The sequence below is a fragment of the Lucilia sericata genome, unplaced genomic scaffold (assembly GCF_015586225.1).
Source record: "Lucilia sericata isolate MDLA Ls3-8-SP2 unplaced genomic scaffold, ASM1558622v1 Contig000378F_arrow, whole genome shotgun sequence".
NCBI classification, from domain to species: domain Eukaryota; kingdom Metazoa; phylum Arthropoda; class Insecta; order Diptera; family Calliphoridae; genus Lucilia; species Lucilia sericata.
In genome coordinates this window covers 136,752-158,106 of record NW_023994397.1, presented here as the reverse complement: position 1 = coordinate 158,106, position 21,355 = coordinate 136,752, and the positions used below count along the sequence as shown (strand labels likewise).

The 21,355-nt window shown below is 31.1% G+C and overlaps 1 protein-coding gene across 14 annotated transcripts in view; it reads right to left on the bottom strand.

Annotated features, from left to right (window-relative positions):
- Nucleotides 1-21,355, bottom strand: part of LOC119604279 (small conductance calcium-activated potassium channel protein) — a 245,111-nt gene that overhangs the window by 99,711 nt on the left and 124,045 nt on the right. For all 14 annotated transcript variants that reach the window (XM_037956806.1, XM_037956798.1, XM_037956804.1 and 11 more), the window contains one exon: nt 3,205-3,521. In XM_037956806.1, coding sequence (XP_037812734.1) covers nt 3,205-3,521 — 317 coding nt within the window. The remainder of the gene's footprint in view (nt 1-3,204; nt 3,522-21,355) is intronic.

The following is a 21,355-nucleotide window of genomic DNA, read 5'->3' as shown; positions in this document are numbered from 1 at the left end:
ATAGATGAAAACAGCAATACATATCAAAAATCCTGTTCTCCTAACAATAAACTAAATATAGAGAAAAAAAAGTTATTTATGTAAACTACTCGAAAAAGATTTTAAAATTCTATTTTTAAACATTTTAATATGCTAACCCAAAAACTTACAAGCAGTAGATATTTTATAGTGTATGTTGTGTGAGTGTGTGTGTTAAGACAATAAATATGAACAAAAAAGGCAACCGGATGTGACTTAATATTCGTAAAAAGTAAGTGTACTAGAGCAAAAATTCAAATAAACTTTTTTGTATACAAAAACAAAATTCTCGTAATACCAGTTTATTTTTAATATTTCAACTTTTCATGGTAATTATCAGTAGATGTATAGATGGAAATAAAATATTAAGTATTTTAACAGTTGTGCAAATTTCCAAAAGTAATAAAATATGAATAAAAATTAAGAATTTCACATGGACGAGAAATGGTAAGAGAGAGGTTGGTTAGAGTCACGTAAAAATATTTGATAAGAGTAAACAGTTAAGAGATTTTAAGTGTTAAATATAAACATTATGTTTGTTTAAAATTTAAATATAAAAATTGGAAGTTTCCGTTTAAATATAAAATTTTAACTTGATTTTTGTATATTAAATATTTTGTACTTTAATTCCAAAAAGTTTACTTTAATTTAATTTTGTTTCTTTACTCTATTATGGTTTGAAATGTGTTAGAATTGATTAATCAATGTCAATGAATTATTTAGTTCAGACACTATGGCGTATGAGTATTTTCAATTTCAATTCTAATTAAACATCACTTATACGTTACGTATGTATACGGCAAATTGAAATGCCTTATAAAACATTAAATATGTACAAAATTGAAGCTCATGGTCATAGTTTTTTCTAGAATTTTTCCTTGAATTATAAAAAAAAAATTTAATACAAAACATTAGGGTGATAGAAGCTTTAACATATCATTTTGTTTCATGTATTATACGTTGTTATTTACTTTTTGACTAATAAGAGGAAAAATTTACTTTATGACTTTATTACTTGTACCAGCTCTAGTCTAATGTTTGTACATTCATGCGGATTTAATAATTAATTAATTGACTTTTACTTGTTGTTTGAATCTGTCCGTGCATTTAAATAATGATTTGTAACAAAAGAATAGATATTGAACAAAGAAAAACTATTAGTTGAAATTATGTAATTTCTTGGAAATGGCAAAAGTCTGTAGAAACTAGGTCTTTTGCGAAAACAAGTTAATTAAAGGAATTCGATTCTTTAATTAATTTAACTAAGAAATTAGAATTTCTCTTTAAGATGTTAAATTTTTAGATTGTATAGACTTGTATAGACTTACTTTAGGCTGGACTATAGAATAAATATAGTCGGGACTATAAACTAACTAGAAGTTTCCCTTAAAAACTATAGTCTGAACTATAGACCAACTATAGTCTGAACTATAGACCAACTATAGTCTGGACTATAGACCAACTATAGTCTAGACTATAGACCAACTATAGTCTGGACTACAGACCAACTATAGTCCGGACTATAGACTAAAAATAGTCTAGAATTTAGATTATAGTAAATCTAACTACATCTAACTATAAACTAACTATGGACTAACAAACTAACTATGGACAACCATAGTCTTGACTATAGACTAACTATAGTCTTGACTATAGACTAACTATAGTCTTGACTATAGACTACCTATAGTTTTGACTACAAACTAACTATAATTAGGACTATAGACTAACTATAGTCTGGACTATATACTTGCTGCAGTCGAGACTAAACTGACAATAGTCTGGGGTATAGTCTGCATAATAGACTGGAATATAGACTGTGCTATAGACTGGACTATAGGCTTGACTATAGACTGGACTACAGACTATACTATAGACTGGACTATAGAGTAACTATATATTGGACTATCAACCTTGACTCACTATAATTAGACTATAGTCTTGACTATAGACTAACTATAGTCTTAACTATAGACTAACTATAGTCTTGACTATAGACTACCTATAGTTTTGACCACAAACTAACTATAATTAGGACTATAGACTAACTATAGTCTGGACTATATACTTGCTGTAGTCCAGACTAAACTGACAATAGTCTGGGGTATAGTCTGGGCTATAGTCTGCATAATAGACTGGAATATATACTGGACTATAGACTGGACTATAGGCTGGACTATAGACTGGACTATAGACTGGACTATAGACTGGACTATAGACTGGACTATAGACTGGACTATAGACTGGACTATAGACTGGACTACAGACAGTACTATAGACTGGACTATAGAGTAACTATAGTTTGGACAATACTCTAACTGCAGATTTACTATAGTCTGGACTACAGACTAACAATAGTTCGGACTATGGACTAACTATAGTCTGGACTATAGATCAATTATAGTCTGGACTATAGATTTAATATAGATTTAACATAGTCTCGACCTTGACTTACTATAATTGGACTATAGTCATGACTATAGACTAACTATAGTTTTGACTATAGACTAACTATAGTTAGAACTATAGACTAACTATAGTCTGGACTATATACTTGCTACAGTCGGGACTATAAACTGACAATAGTCTGGGCTATAGTCTGGATAATATACAGGAATATAGACTGGACTATAGACTAGACTATAGGCTGGCCTACGTAATGGACTATAGACCGGACTAGAGACAGTACTATAGAATAGACTATAGAGTAACTATAGGTTGGACTATACTCTAACTGCAGATTTAGTCCGGACTATGGACTGACTATAGTCTGGACTATAGACTAAATATAGTCTGGACTATAGATTCTCGAATCACTATTTCGAATCACTGATTCTCGACCTCGAATCACTATAATCAGGCTGGAGTCTGAGTAATAAACTGAATAGTGTTTGAGCTATTAGCTATATAGTCTGGCTATATTATGACTAAAGTCTGTGTCATACACTGACTACAGCCAATAGAGTTTGCCTGGAAACAGATACTGAGATGAACAATTAAACAAACGTCAAATTAAAGAAAAGCTAAAAGTGCGCTTCCTTCTAAAGCACTATAGTAAAAGCGAAAAAGTTTTTTTCCCCATTAATTCCTATTATCCAAAAATCTCTCTTAATTAATTGATTTAAATGTAAATGGAAATAGCATCCGCATAAAAATAAAAATATATTTAACAAAATCACCACTTACCTGGTATTAAAATTTATCCTATTAAGAGCACCTATGCTCCTTGATGAGGCATCCGTAAATAGTTTTGAATGTAAAAGCATTACACGACATATTAAATATAAACGAAGGAACATGGGTAATGATAAAGCTACATCGTATGGCACCATTTCGGTGCCCATTGTTTTATTTTTATTCGCCAATTTCGTAGTCCATTGAAAATAATATTCACCAGGTATTGGATGTATTGCACATATAAAAAGTTCTAAACTTATTTGACTAATTCGTTGCCATGTCATCGCGATCCGCCAATCGTCAGCACAATTATCAATCATAAATAACTGCAAATATTCACAATTTCATGACGTTGATTGTATTTCCCAAAATTAAGGGGTAAAAAAACGTAAAAAAGGGAAGAAAAGAAAGAAAGTAGAGAAAATTTATTATTAATAACTAATTGGAAATTTATTGATTTATTAGCTTTTGGTTAGACAGTTTTGTGGCTAACGTTTGTACGTACATACATACATATACATACGTTCAATATCAAATAAATAACAAAGAAATCAAACTTCTACTACACTATAGTTTAGTATATTAAAACATTTATTTTATTTTTGTTTTTTGTATTTTTTTACTTTTTATTTTATTTTATACATATTACATTCTTATGGATGTTTGAGTGTGTGTGTGTATGTGGGTCTTTATATACATTTTACAAATTCAAGTACTTAAGTGTCTTGAGTGTATATGTCTGTGTATAAGTACAAGCACCTAAGTAATATAGTTAGTTGTTTTTTAGTTGTTCAGTTTTAGAGGAAAAAAAATTATTTGCACAGTGGTTTTTTGAGTATTTCTGAGAAAATTTTTTAATCTAGATCAATATATTTGATTTATCAATAGAAAAAGTTTACAGTTGGTGACCCATTATCGTATTAACCAATTTGTCTATTGGGTAAAATAGGAAAACTTATGGAAAAAATCAAAATTGTATAAACGGTTGCTGACAACTGAACTTCGGAAGGCGACTCATATGGTTACAGAAATAGCTAAGAGGGCAATAGATGGAAATATTTCGTAATAATTGTTGTAAACGTTAAAATGTATTTTACTTTAGGGCTGACAATCCAAACGACTTGTTGTACCGAATTACCTTACAGTACAGTACCATTAATAGCTACTTCACAGAATGAAAATGATATTACAAAGGTGAAGTAAACAAGTCGCAATTAGTTAAAGATGGTGTTCCCAAGGGTCCAGTATTGTAACATAATTTATAATGACATTCTTATGTAAAACAAGTGAGAGTTCTATATTTGGCTGTCCCGAATCTTATATACCCTTCGACATAGTTTAAAAGAAGTTAATTATTTTTTATATCTGAAAGAATCATGATGATCTGGACTCTTTAGCAAATTGATTTCAACAAATTTACATAGAGATACTCAGGATGTCGAAGAGATGGCAATTTTGTACATAGTTCTACCCGTCCATGTACAATCATGTCCCACAGTCTCTCCTCCTTGGGGTATCTGGTGTCTCGGCAACAGCATCGAACTTATACCAAATTATAGACTTTCATCAAGGTTACATGACCCCCGGAGAGAGAGAGACACACACGAATGTCGAGAGTCGACAAGGCCATAGTTAAACCAATAGACTAGTACTTAAAGGAGTGAATAGATTAGCCTATAGACTAGTCAATGGAATAGTTAAGTAGTCTATAGACCATTAGTTACACAGGCCGACAAAATTTGCAGCGCTGAATCCGAATCAGACCTTAGGTTTTCTCCATCACATGTGGGATTTGAGATATAGAGATCTGAAATTTATTTATTGTTTATAACGAACATAAATATAAGATTCACGCCTATCTGACGACGTTCTAGTCGACTCAAAATCACTTTTTGATTCGACTTAACGATGTCTGTCCGTCTGTCGATCAATTTCAACGTATGATATCTCAGCAACTGTGACAGATTTTAAAACAATTCAAAGGGTATTTTCATAAGAAAAAATGTATACAATTGGATGCATTCTTTTGTTTTTTGTAAAATAGAAGAGAAATGTACGAAAAAATACGGTTTTTGTCAATGTATTGTTATATCAAGCTTTAGATGAAGATACATATTTGGAAGAGGAAAAAAAGATATACAGCATTTTATAAATGAAGTTGTCTTTTCTTAAAAGGGGCCAAAAATTGCTTTTTTTTAAACTTCAGAAAACGAAACGTAATGCTGAGAATTTAATGAAGAAGGCATTATGTGCCTTCTATATATGTAAGAAAACCTTTGGGAAAAGATGTGGTCTTAAACCATACATTGTGCACTGGATGTACACCGCGGTCATAAGACCTATTTTGACCAACGGAGCTGTTGTTTAATGAAGAGCGTTGGATACCAAGACTTACCTCTATTCTAAACAAGGTACAAAGATTAGCATGTCTTGCAATCACTGGCTGTTTGAGCTCCACCCCTCAGGCTAGTCTAGAGACGATACTAAACATAACTCCCCTCTAAGACTTAAACAGTCGAACGGACTGAAGCAGGTCATTCAAGACCAGAATACTGTCGTAAGAGATGACGTGATCTCAATCTATACTGATAGCTCAAAGTCATAAAGGGGCACGGGATCTTCGAAAAACTAAATCTTCTGCCATCTCTTTGACTACCTGACACCTGCACGGTCCTTCAGACAGAGATATATGCCATCTATACAGCCGCGAGAAGAATCCGGGAACTAAATCTTGAAAATCCGACTATACATATATACTTGGACAGCCTTGCATCAATCAAGGCTTTTAACTCCAATATTATTAAGTCAAAATGTCTTCTCAATTGTATTCAACCATTGGCACAACTGACACAACATCACTTTGAGTTGATATGGGTTCCAGGACATGAGGGCATCCGGGGAAATAAAATATCTGATGAATGCGAAACCAAAGGGTCGTCACTAGACTTAACCCTTGCGCAATAGGATATTCACACTCCCCTGACGACCCTATTAAAATTGATAGATGAATGGGCTTTGAGTGAAATGGAACTCAGGTGGTCAAATATCAGCACTTGTAGAATATCGAGACTGCTCTGACCCACTCTGACAAAAGATAGGACAAGGACTCTCTTGTCTCTTGGTTAGAACTCGATTAGGCTTCTAAGTGGTATAATTACTGGGCACTGTGTGATTGGACATATGTCGGAACGTATGGGCTACCCAAGTTATAGTTACTGTAGAAGCAGCTTGGACAAAGAATAAGTGGAATCGGTAAAACACCTTCTATGTGACTGCCCAGCCTTGCAAGAGCACAGACTACTCTATCTTGATAAAGCTCTTTTCCATGATCTAGAATGTCTCAGAGATGCGTCACTAATAAATATGATCGGTTTTATTAGGAGTACCGGCTGATTTTCATGGAGACCGAATGAACCAAGAAGTCAACGAAATTAGGGAGGTAAACCATTTTCTCAATGCTACGGAATGGTAATTCTAAGAGTATTACAAATGGGCCACAAGGCCTTCGAGTGAACTCGCTTGCTAGCGAGTAACCCACGTAACCTAACCTAACCATCGATTAGTGCATAAACCTTTTAATAGGTCCATCCAGAGACTATTCAATAGTCCTGTTAAAAGACTAAAAATAGATTACTTAATAGACTGGACCCTAGGTAAGCTAATGGACTAATCCACTAATTACTAGATTATATTATGGATTACTTCATATATTCTTGAGATTAATCTTTAGGTCAGTCACTAGAGAATTTCATATAATATTCCATAGTTTTGTCAATACTCTAGTCTATATACTAGACAATCGACTACTCCATAGACTGATAAATAAATTAGTCCTTCGAATAGTCAATAGGCTATTCCACAGTGCATAGGCTAGGTCATAGACTATTTTATATACATATTCTAGAGATTAGTCAATAGTGCTGTCACTAGAGAAGTCCATAGACTATTCCATAGTTTTGTCAATAGACTTGTCAATACTCAAGTCCATCGACCACTCCATAGGCTAGTAAATAAATTATTTCTTAGAATAGTCACTAGACTATTCCATAGTGTATAGACTGTAAAGAGATAAGACAAAACATGAATCCCTAAACTGGACCCTAGTCTTGTTCGTAGACTTATTTATAGAATATTCAATAGAAGAATTGCAAATAGACTAGTCTTTAGACTAATGCTTAAACTAGTCCATAAAAAAACATTGAAAAACTTCGAAAACTTTCTGATACTCATAATTATGAAGAGAACCACTGTGCACTTGTATAAATTATTAAAAGTTGTAGTAACTAAAAGTAGTTGTTGTACTAGTACTTGTAATTGTTGTATACTGATGACGTTGTATTATTATAGTTGTTGTTATTGTTGTTAATAGTATAATATAAATAAATACATACATAGACATAGTTGGACTTGACTAATAAGTTTATATTAAGATATTTATAAACATATATATTAACTATAATAAAAAAATATATATTAATACCATACAAGTACAATACATACATATATATATAGAAAAAGAACGTATACAAAAATACACAGTAATAGTTATAGAAACATAGAGAGGGGGAAAATAAAGATTGAGCAAGTAAGAATAAAGAAAAATAACACTCACACAAACACACACAACTACATAAAAAACACATATTAATAGAAAAGAAATTATTTATAAATAAGAAGAAGCGACAATTGTAACAACAATAAGAAGGCTTTAGTTTTTTTTTCATTGCACATTAAAGACAAGTAAGACAAGGAGACAGGTTTTAAGGATAAGAGTAAGAGTATAAATTAGTTTAAAAGTGTGGGAAGAAGTGTGTGTGTGTGTGTGTGGCAATGTGAAAGAAAGATTGTTGTATAGTGGGATAAGTATAAGTAGTGAATTTTTCAAAGGTAAAAATAAATGTTTAAAGGTTTAATTTTTTAAGTTTTATATTAAATTTTTGTAAGATTTTTATTTATAGTTTTTTCTTTTATTTTCAATTGGGGACATATTTTACTTATTATACTTTTATAGTAGATTTTTTTATTTGTTTGTATGTATGATTTTAGTTTTTGTTTTAATAAACAAAAAAAATAGTTTCGAAATCAAATAGAAAGTTTTAAAAGTCTTAAAACAATACAATAGCAAGTAAGTGTATTAAAAATTAAAATGGAGAGAGATACAGAGATAAATACAACAAAAAACATTAAAAAAGTAGACAAAACTGCATTAGATTTTTTTAACAGACACGGACTATAGAAATGTTGAAAGCATAGAACACAAAAGAACAAGTTACATGACAGGAAAGTTTGCTTTTTTACGGTTTTTAAAATTTGATTTTTTTTGTTTTTTACTTTTTATACCCACCATCAAAAAAGATGGGGGGTATATTGTTTTTGTCATTCCGTTTGTAACACATTGAAATATTCGTCTAAGACCCATAAAAGTATATATATTCTGGATCCTTATTAGATTCTAAGACGATCTAGCCATGTCCGTCCGTCTGTCCGTCTGTCCGTCCGTCCGTCCGTCCGTCCGTCTGTCCGTCTGTCTGTTGAAATCACGATAGGGACCACACGAGAGAAGCTAGGCAGTTGAAATTTTGCATAAATATTCTCTATTGTTAAGGTTTGTTTGGTATTGAAAATGGGCAATATCGGTCCACTTTTTCGGATAGCCCCCATACAAGTGGACCTCCAAAAAACAGCTTTAACGGGCATAACTGCTTTAGAAGTACAAGTATAGCGATGAAATTCGACATAAATAAGTTTCATATGAGCCAAAATCTTTCTACCAAACTTCTTGAGGATCGGTCCATAAATGACCCTACCCCCCATATAAGGTCCCCTTCAGAAAATTACTTTAACACTCATTGCTGGTCCCAAAATGCAAGTATAGCGATGAAATTCGGTATAAGTATGTTTCTTACGAACTAAAATCTCTCTACCAAATTTTTTTAGGATCGGTTTATAATTGACCCTACCCCCCATATAAGGCCCCCTTTAGAAAATTACTTTAACACTCATTACTGGTCCAAAAATGCGAGTATAGCGATGAAATGCTACATACGTAAGTTTCTTACGAACCAAAATCGCTCTACGAATTTTTTTTAAGATCGGCCCATAAATGACCCTATCCCCCATATAAGGTCCCCTTCTGAAAATGACTTTAACGCTCATTACTGGCTAAAAAATACGAGTATAGCAATACAATTTTGCACAATAAAGTTCCTCTCGAGCCAAAATCTTTTTAATAACTTTTATGTTGATAGGTCGATAATTGGCCCTACTCCCCCTTTTGGGTCCACTTCAGGAAATAGCTTAAACGCTTACTACTGTCTTAAAAATACGAGTAAAACGATGAAATGCTACACACGTAAGTTTCTTACGAGCCAAAACCTCTGTACCAATTTTTTTGGATCGGCTCATAAATGACCCTTCCCCCATAAAAGATCCCCCTCTGCAAATAACTACAATGCTCATTACTGGCTTAAAAATATGAATGTGACGAAAATTGACGCACATAAGTTTAATCTCTCCACCAAATTTAGGGAGGATCGGTATATAATTTACCCTACCGCCCATATAAGGTCCCCTTCAAAAAATTACTTAAACGATCATTACTGGCTTAAAATATGAGTTATGAAATGCGGTTATGAAATTCGCTCCGAATTTCATGCGGAATGTGTCGGTAATACACAAAAGGTTCCCTTCAGGAAAGAGTTTTGGCTAATAAACTACAAGTGTTCCTTATTTAAAATACGAGTATAGCCCTGAATGTACAAAATTTTATGAGTATCGGTTCATAATTGACGCTCACGGTTTAAGAATTGAAATAAAATATTTTTTTTTTTAATTTATATTTTGCTAGTTCAAAAGAGCTCGGGCCATAATTGACTTAAGTCATATTCCAAATATCTGATGTTTATAGGGGAGCATTCCTTTTACGGCATACGGTTTGATGGTGGGTATATGAGATTCGGCACAGCCGAATATAACACTCTTACTTGTTTATATCTTGAATTTGTTTGTATGTAAAGAAAAAGTTGCTATGTGTTTATGCATTTAGTTTTATGTGCAATCTTGTGTTTATTGACCGTAAAAGATTAATGTTTTTCTGCAATTCCACGGAGTTTTACCCAAAAAGGGGAAAAAACCAAGGAAACAAATATGTTTTTTTTTTCTGTTTAATTTTAAGGAAAAATTGGCTTAAAGTGTTATTTAATATAGAATATATTGGTTGGAATATGTTAAAGTAATAGAAAGTCTTTTTTGAAACAAAATCAAAAAAGTTAAAGAGTGTCTTCTAATAAATCCAAATAATCTGGATAAGCGTTAAAAGAGGCTAGTTTAAGTGGAGTTTCGTCATAAATTATAATGTTTAGAAATGGTTCTATTTTAATGCAGTGGACAGATGGATGGACAGACATTGCACTATGGGCTGCAAAATAATTCTGAGATAAGAGCCTCAACACCAGTAGCTTTCAATAGCTGATGACTATAACAAAAAATCTCACGAAAACTTCATTAGTTTAAAACATTTGAAAGATGCGAAACAGTGCTGAGCAAAACTTATGCACTATTGGTCAAAATTAGCAAATATATAATAAAGACCTTTTACCAAAATGTAGAATACTTTCTTAAAAAGTTGTAAGTCCCACCATGACAATGTCTTCATAAAAGTGTAATTAGACCAATGTAAGCTTATGCTTCAATAATCTGGTGGACTGCTGCTGGACAAAAAGTGTAATATCAAACTACTACAGGGAGTTCAGTGTACATGCTGCTTGGGTATAAATGGTGCCATGTATACCACTTCAAGCAAGGCTCTGGAAACGTTGCTAGATATTCCACCCATTGAAATATATTTAAGATATGAGGCGGCGCTTACTGCCGAATGGCTATTTACTTTAGGCAAACTGGCCAAAAAAGGTTATAGGACACGTCGTCAATGTATACTGGACACATTGGAAGGATATAAACAATCATCAGAAGTGCCTGATCGCATACCAGACACAGAATATGTCGGAAACTATGAAACGCTGATCCCAGATAGAATGTCTTAGTCAAGTGAAACATTAGAGCAAAATACCAGTAGGAATCCGTTGTTACACGGATGGCTCTAAATTGGGGGACAAAGTGGGGCTGGGGTTCTATATTAAAGACCCAGAAATAGAAATATACCACCTAATCAAAACACAAGCTTCCAGGCAGAAGTCCGAGCAATATTAGAATATGTAAATTGGATTAGAATAAATATGGCGCCAACAGGGCTTAATATATCAGGTGATAGAATTAAATCTAAGACCTTATTGGATTGTAAGAAAGCTTTAACCGAATATTCTCCCAGAGGTAAGGTTTGCATCATATAGGTAGCAGGCCACTCGGGAGTAGTCGTCAACGAAAGGACGAAAGTAAAAACTTTCAAGAGAAGGGAGCTCGAGGTAATAAACCTAACAAACGCAAAACCATTCGACGCGATAAAAGCTGAACTAAAAATATGGATGAGAGAACCCCATAAGGCCTTTTGAAATAATAAATCGCTGGGTAGAACCACAAAGATCCTAATGAGAGCAAGACGAGAAATCTCCTTAAAATAAGCAAGACCGAAGTTAGTATGATGGTACGTATTCTGAGTGGACACACAGGATAACGAGCAAAATTGAACGTGTGTATTCAGACGAATGTAGAGCGGACAGTGAAACTCTGTAGGACTTTCTTTGGTACTGTCAGGCATTCGTCGGAGTAAGATCCAAGCATCTTGGATGTTATGTTATTCTGGAACTAACATTCCTGAACATTTCTTGACATTTCTCAATAGGAAGTTGAGACGGAAGATTGGTTGTAATATACTTGGTCAGGAAGCTATTCCATATGACAGCTAGGATGGAATTTCATTTACTCTTTATTCGTTGAAGGGTAGGTCAAGTTGATTTGAATGTCTGTCCTAGTGGCTGGACAGATGTTTGTCAGCAACCTTGATATATCGAGTATATTTCGGATGCGTTTTTCGTTGAAAGAAAGCCACATTAGCTTGTCCCTTTATATGGGTGCAAGTTATTCCATCTGTTTTCAACATTTCGGAAGAAATGCCACTGAGTCAACGTTGGATATATCCAAAGCAGATCCCGTTTTTTCTAACATATCTGCATGCTAATTTCCATAGTGTAGTGTCTTCGCGGGCCTCTAAACTTGCCTAATGTCAGATAGGCGCCCGGTCTTGACAAATCATTATTACATTGTCTGGCCAATACCGAAGTGATGGTGTAAAATATTAAAGAAGGGCTGTTTCGCTGTTGTCAACATTTTCAATATTGCCACGAATATTGAGTTCATACCAGCCATAATAATACTATAGTTGTTAGGAAGACGTTGAAGGCTTTTTATTTTAAATAATGCAGTCTTGCATGACGTCATAAGGGTGGTCACCATCCGATATACCGGAAGATTGATTTCACCTGATGTTTGTCGCCCCTCTATGGACTTTAGACCAGTGATTGCTTTTTCTTTGTCGGGGTTTGCATTGGGATTGATCCCATGATACCTGTCATTCCTCAATGGGGCTACTATGGCAAGAGATTAGATTGCTCGAGTTCTTCAGCAAAGTCTTGTACATGGACTGTCTTAGCCATGTACATAAACTGCCACCTGAGTTCTTCATAGAAGGATTCAGGGCAAGTGGTAGACCGTCTCTAGACTACCCAGTGGATGAAAAAGACCACCATGGAATATGGCCGTCATGGCAGGTGTTCACGTTAAACACTCGACATTCGTGTCCTACAGACAATCATTATTGCAATATTTCAGCCATATTAATACTATAGTTGTTTAAAAAGACGTTTGTGAAAGACACCAGAAAAAATTAAGTTTAATTAAGTTTTAGAACCATTACTATAGTATATATTGTTGTTCAGTAAGTTACCCATACATCATGAAATCCTAGAAGGAAACCTGAGTCTCAAAGTCCGTGTTTTGGTCAATATAGTTATACGGTTGGTTCAGGCCTGGAGACAATAAAACACCTTTATTATTGTTAAAACTATTATGATTTGAAAATAGCATTGTTTGGGAAAAAGCCTGCACTATGGGTACGGACAATTTTTCGACTAATTTAACTGGATTACTATAGTTCTTTAATACTTTTATCTCGCAGCTTTTATTCTTTAACACAAACATATGTAAGAGTAAATTTTGTTAAATAGAAAAACATTTCTGACATCATTTTAGATTTTCACATGTGCATGTTTTATTTCTAAAAACAATTTACAATTTTTTTTAAATTAATTTCATAATTTTCTAAAAGTTCACTACTAGACAAACATTTGAAAATAGCAAAAAAAAAAAAAAAAAAAAAAAAAACCATTTAAACATCTGGGTTTTTTCTTTACATCATTGTTTTAATACAACCTCCCTTGCCTTCACATTAAAACAAATTAATTTTACATTACACAGTGGGATAAACAAAAAATAAAAATGACGGCAAATCCGATATGAATCTGGATCTCAAAGATTCTACAAATTGGATGCTTATTTGTAGTACTAGAATAGTAGTTATCTCATATATGTATGTAGATTCACAAATAAGGAATAGCTTTCAATATTTATCATAACCGAGATGTTCGAATTTGTCAACCTCTGGTCACGTCCCCCCCCCCCCCCCAGGATCCAAATTCAAAACATAAACTTCTCAATACTTCTACTTTAATTCTTTGGACTTATAGTTTGGAAGTATCATATAAATTTATTTCATTTTTTCCACTGTTCTTCATTTAAAACAAAAAACCACATACGTATGAGTAATAAGTATTTAAATGATTCAATAACAAGTATACGCTCCAAAACACTTAATAATAAAACAAAATTTTAAATAGAATTAAATCTTTCCAAATAAATATAGAATAGAAATTTGATAACTCTGGGGAAATAAGACCAAACACTTCAAAAAATATACTTATTGGATACAAATTCTAAAAACACATGCATTTCAATGAAATCATAAGATTTGTAAAATTTTACATTGAATCATTCTTAGTTTCTTTAAAAACAAGAAATATTAATTCTTAAGAAATTTAACAAAGACATCTGATAAAATAAATATGATTGTAAATCTTAATTAATTTGTTTAATTATTGCTAACAAGTACAATATTCAAGTGTTTTTAACATAAAAGCTCTTTAATATTATGACTTTTATAAATGAAAACATGCATAAACATGTTTAAGCCTGTTTAAAATGTTATTTTTTGTTGCAATTTTAAAATATTTATGTATAATTTATTATTACAACTGAATCATAGAGTAAATATTTAATATATAAATTTTGTGTGTTTTAACTATAAAATATTATTCTATTATATTGTTGCTCTTAATATAACATTATTATTTTATTTAGCATAATTTTATTATTTGTTGTTGTTGTTTGCTGGTTAGCAAAAAAAAAAAAATTAAGTTAAATATTTTTGCATTATTATGCATACTAGTTTGTATTATATACGTTTGTATATTGAATTCATTATTTTTAATAAAATTATATTTAAAATTATTAAAAAATATTTTTTTTCAATTCTGCTGTTATTTTCATGTATGATAATAAAGTATTTCCGTTTTAATGAGTTCATTGTAAATATTTAAGGTAGTTTTAATTTATATGGTATTTAATATGGAAGAGAAGCAAAAGGATTGTATGTATACATATATGTACACTAGGGTGGTCCCTATATGCAATTTTTAACAAACGTTTATATTTCCACATTCTAACGGAGACCTTATATTAGAACTAATTTCTGAAGAAATGCAAAATATTATTACGATTACTCATAATTCAAATATACTGTATTCCAGGAAGAAGTTGTCATTTGTATGGAGGCTATGATAAATAGTATACCGATATTGCCCATTTCTAATATAAAATATTTCCACTCAATAAACAACAATTTGCAGAATTACATTTTCATCTTTTCATCTGAGCATTATAGTGCCTTCAATAGACGGACAGACATATTTTCTTAGAAATTGGTCTATAGTTAAAATTTCGGTGTGTTACAGGGACAAAGCTATCTTATTTGTGGTGGGATAAAAAAGGCTAAGGTAATCGGAAATCTTTACGTAATTATTCGGCATTGCCAAATCTTATATACCCTTCACCATAGTGTTTTAAACAAAAAGAGCCAGTAGATAAAAAAAATTGATTTCATATGTTTCTAGATTCAATACTATGAAAAGTACATTTTGAAGAACGAAAAAGTACCAAAAAATTCCCTTTTATATGTTCTAACTTACTCCCGGCCCTAGATGCTTAATTGCATGTTTCTAGGTTCAATATTATAGAAAATTTAAAAAGTACCTTTTGAAGCACGAAGAAGTACCAAAAAGTCACATTTTATATGTTCTTACATAGTCCGGGCTCTACATACTTAATCTCATGATTCTAGGTCCAATATTATAGAAAATTCAAAAAGTACCTTTTGTACAACGAAAAAGTACCAAAAACTCCCCCTTTATGTGTTCTAACTTAATCTGGGCTCTTCATACTTAATTTCATGTTTCTAGTCAATAACAAAACACTGCTTCTTTCGTAATTGTTGTTCTTTCTTTGCATTGTTTTTATAAACAAGTAATTCCAATAACAAAATAACCGTGTTCAAAATCTCGGTTTCCAGGATGTTCCTGTAGTATGTAATATCTATAATAACATCACTTCGAAAGTATTTGTATCTAATTTCAGTGGAAGCCTGACAATGACAGATTAAGTGTTCCGGCCTTTTACTACCCTCGCCATATGATCTCATTCATTTGAATGCGAATAACAAAACCATCTTCTTTGACAGTGGGATAAAAAATGGGCTGAGTTATCGGAAATCTTCAAAAAAATATTAGGTTAAAAGGGAAAAAACACACCAAGGTAGAAAAACTCGGTTTCCAGGATGTTCCTGTTCCAGGATGTAATAACTGGAATAATAGCGTTTCGAAAGTATTTGTATCTAATTTCGATGGAAGCCTAGCAATGACAGCGGAAGTTTTTCAGCCTTTTACTGCCCTCGCCACATGATCTCATCTCAGACTTATGTTTTCTGAGAAGGCTTCATATTCTGCTCTCCTACAATATTTGATATACATATGATTTTACCAAAAGAACATGTGGGATTCTCCCACCGTCAGCACTAGTTGCCTTCTCGAACAGTTTTTTATTCTAGAGCTAAATTTTTCAAACAAGAACATTAGCTTTTTTATTGCCAATTACCCCAAGTTTTGCGGAACTCATATGATGTAAAGCTTAACAATTCATGTGTATTTTTGAGTGTGTGGGATTATACATATGAACGTGTCGATAGGATACGTTATACAATAGAGAAGAAACTAGGAAAGCTCTAATTAAGCTTAATATCAGAATTCTTAGATTACTCCTTTTTAGTTAATTAGCATTCCGGTATCCCTTGCATCTAGTGTGGATTATTAGATACCTAGTAAACAACATAACTGTTCTATTATTGTTGAAAGTGTCACGGAGTCTTTCTAAGATCATCTTATTTGTGATATACAGAAGAGTTTACCTCTATGTCTTGATCCGAATCCTTACTTTCTAGTAGATGGTTATGGCTCCCGTACAGTCTTATATTGTATCTCATAGGTAAATATCGCTCTAATTGCCTGCTGACTGTAGCTGAAGTAGACTGTGTGAAGTTGACCTTATTCGAGTGTATGGTTTTCCTACATAGCGGCCAACATCGTTATCTCGCAAATAAATATATTGACTAGTTCAATGTCTAGTTTATAGACTAGTCCATTGACTTATATATGGCCTAGCTTTTTGACTACTTTATAGACTAGTCTATGGACTAGTAAGTTGATTAGTGTGTTAACTAGTCTATGTCCTAGTCTGTTATTCTGTTCACTTATCTATGGTCTAGTTGACGAGTGGACTACAATATTGACTAAGAACTAGTTAATGGGCTAATCAACGGACTGGTCTACTAACTAGGCAATGGATCGTCCTATTCGCTGTATTCTTGACTAATATTTCTAATAGTTTATTAATTGGTCTATTGACTAGTCTATGGCTAGTCTATAACTTACTTCTTATCTATGGACTAGTTCTGGGATTGGTTTTCTGGTTTCTAGTTAATGTAAAATTTATGTAAGTTAAAAAGCCTTTAAGTTCGGTTTTAGTGGGTTTGAAATTTAAAAATTAAAAACTTTTTTGAGTAAAAACGTAGAGGCAACTTTTGTATGTAAAGTGAATATATCTTAAAACTGAAAACTTTGAAATCTCAATAATAAATAGCAATAGCAAAATAATTTGGAATTAGGTTAAGTTATAGAAAAATATAACCATATACGGATATCACTACGTTATAAAAAACCTGTGTCCCAAGACCCAGTTTTGCCCAAAGTCACGAGGCAAAGTTGTATATCTTGTCATAAAGAACAAAAAACTTCATCTCCGATTTTATTTCCTTGATCAGATCCAACTACAAAATGTACCTTAGATCTTAATAAACAATTCATGAGATCACGCACGGACAGTATAGGCTAAGCAATAAGCTCAGCTTATTCTTTAAGGGACGCAGCGCACAATAAAAAGCGAACGTTAACGTATTAAAAAAAATATTTCAATGCGTATACTTAATATTTGTAATATCAATAAATAATTAACACGTATACGTACGGGTGTCCTTAATAAAATCAGTGCAATATCTTTTCACTTTTCACTTAAATTTTTTTGGATTTTATATGTTCACAATTTTGCTTCTTAATGACAACTTTTGCTTTGAGAGTAAATCGGAATACCGAACGGTTTGCAAGATATGAGTCCGAGTCCGACTTTTGCTTTGAGAGTAAATTGAAATACCGAACGGTTTGCAAGATATGAGTCCGAGAAAATGATTATTTTTTTTGCAAAAATGAAACCCAGAAGACCCCATAAAGAAATTGCAGGACTTTGGGTAAAACTGGGAGATACATTGCATGACATAACGAATTACACTCAATGTTATTAATATTTATAGAACATGCATAAAAAATTTTGAATAGAAAACTCAGTAGATAATGATAAGTTCCAATCGCGAAAATATTGATAAAACAAATTAATTCAATATAACAGTAACCAAACAGTCAAAGAATTCAATTACACCCAAAAAACACTAGCTTAAGCTGTAAAAAATTAAATTGCTATTTTTTTTTTGTTTCAAAAATTTCATGTTCTTTTCTCACATTTCAAAATGTTTGTCTAGTAAAACGTATTAATTTTCAATTAAGTATTTATAATAATTATCATATTGCATGATAAAAAGGTGTTGACCTAAAATATTAAAACAACTAATAACATTTACTAACTAAAACATTCACGCACCCGAAACTCACATACAGACATACACAAAAAGACAAACACACACACACACAAAGAGTTAAACATCAACTTTGTATCTTGTAAATATGTATTTAGGTTGGTAAAAACTAATGCAACACATGTTTATTAAGAAAAAATGTTTTATGTCTTCTAAATATTGATATTTGTATTATTTTGTTTAACACTCGCCAAACGTAAAAAGGACATTTTATTACAAAGGCTGTTGTAACTGTATAAGTGTAGTGTTTACTTTAGTTTTTTTTTTTTTTTTTTTTTTGAGTAAAAACTGTTTATTAAATTTTTGTTATTGTTTTATGACTACGAAATAATGTGTTTACATATTTAATTATTATATAATTATATTTATTTGTAAATACAAATACTTTATTATAAATATATTTATATATAAACTAAATATTGCTGTTGTGTGTTTTTTTTTTGGAGGGGTTTTGTATTTACTCACACAAATAATATTGATTAAATTAATAAATAAAAAGAAATTATTTTTTAATTTTTATTATTTTTTTCTTAATAATTTTTGTTTAGTTGTTTTTTTTTCGTTTATTTACTTACTGAATTCTGCTAAGCGTTTTTAAATATGAGAGAAAGAGGAGGGAGTATTCAAAACACATCGATATTTAATAATTTTTTTCAGTTTAAAGAAAAATGTTTAAAGAGTTAAGGAGGAAATAATATATTAATAAAAATAAATTGTTATAAAGGAGATAAATGTATTTAGTTTTTAATAAAATTATAAAAAAAAATTGGTTTAAATAAAATTATTTAAAATTATAAAATAAATAGAAAGGTTTTAAAATTTGGTTGTTGGTAATTGAAAGATATTTTTTTTTCAAAAGAATTTAAACAAATTTATTTGTTGGGTGATGTAGATTTCTAGTTTTTAGTCCTGTGCCAGCCCTGTTCTTACAATGATATCATTTCAATTGCAAAATTGAAATATCAATAATTCTTTTCATTAAAATTGAATTATGTAAAGAGAGGATTACTCCAAGAGCTTTTTAATGATAATACAATTTGAAAAAAAGCTTTTTGAACTGATTTACGTTAAATATTTTTAGATTAATTTTACGTTAAATATTTTTAGATTAATTTTAATTTAGAACGAGAAATTCAATTTCCAAAGATCTTTTTCTTCAAAAATTTAATGAACAAATCATTTTAAATTGAAAATATGTTTACGGAAAGATCTTTTTAAAAACTATGAAGCTTTTGTCTGAAAATTTGTACACATGAACTCTTTTAAAGTTTTTATCAAATAGCTTTTTTGTTGAAGATCTTGTTAATGTATGTTCAAAAAGATGTTTTTATGTTCAATGGAGCTTTTTGTTAACATATGTATCCAACAAAGCTTTAGGAATTGAAGACAGAGTTTTAGAAAGAGCTTTTTAATGCTAGTAACTTTTGTATTAGTGTGACTCATAATGATGCAGAATCAATGATTTCTCTTTGTAAAAAGCTTTAATTAACATGTAGGATAAATATTTTTTAAAACTTAAAGCTTTATAACTTTAATAATGCCTTTCACTGAAGTGTTTGATACTATTAATTCAGATAGATAGGCAATTGCATAAAGAACTTTTCTGTGATAATGAAATGAAAGCTAAAACAAAAAAAGCTTTTGGACTGATTTAAGTTAAACATTTTTCAATTAAATTTTAATTCAGAAAGAACAATTCACTTTCCAATAAGCTTTTTGTTTGAAAATAAAGTCTTTTGGAATAGAAGATATCACTACGGAAAGAGGTTTTCAATATTAGAGACGTTTTTGTCCGAAAACTTTTGAATCTCACTTTTGTTTAAAAAGATCTTTTTAAATTTTTTGTTAAAATGTGTTTTTAAAAGCTTTTCGCTGAGCTTTTTGTTAACATTTGTAGCTAAGCTTTAGGAATAAAATATTACAGAAAGAGCTTTTTAATGCTACAAATTTTTTTCTTAAAATTTGGGCTTATTTTGTTTTTAAAAGATTTTTATTAAATTTTAATAAAGATATTTTGTTAAAATGAATATTTTTAAGAGAAGTTGTATATTTTTTGTGATCTAAATTTAAGTTAAAGACAAAAGTAAGGAAAATTATACCAGGATTAGTAATTGAAAAAAAAAACTCACAAATTCGCTAAGAAATGTTAATTGTAGAATAGGGCTATTATTATATAATATAAAATTTTTCTATGATTAATACAAATAAATTTATGAAAATATGTATGATATCATAACTACCACAAGAGCATGGCCGCCAAATATTACCGACAACATTTAAAGCAGTGTTTTTTTAAGCAAATTCACTACTAAAGGCTTTCAAATCGATATGTTTTGCTATTAAATTCCTTCAAAGAGCTGTCAAATAATTGCATTTTTATGCGTTGTAATTTAACTAATTAAAAACAATTAAACTACTTAGTTACAGCGAAACAGTAAGTACTTATTAAGTGGCAGCAGCAAGTAAATAAATTGATTTTTGTATTTTATATAAAAGAACTAAAAAAAGAAGAAAAAAATTAAACTTAAATGAAATAAAATTATAAGTGAAGTAATTACAAGACACACAATTAAAGCACAGTATTTTTTAAAGCATTAAATGGTTTCACACATTTGTTTTTGACACTTTATTTTAAGGAAAGAAGTTGCACAAAATTACGCTTTAAGCTAATACAATTATGTTCTTTTTTCTACTACCGGTTTTTGTTGTTTTTTTTCTAAGACTTCCAGCTATTTTATATATTTTATTTAAAAATCTACAAAAGTTATTATAAAGTTAGGTAAAAAGTATTTAAAAACTAAAGTATTTACATTGCCAAATTTAAGTTTAAACAATTGCATT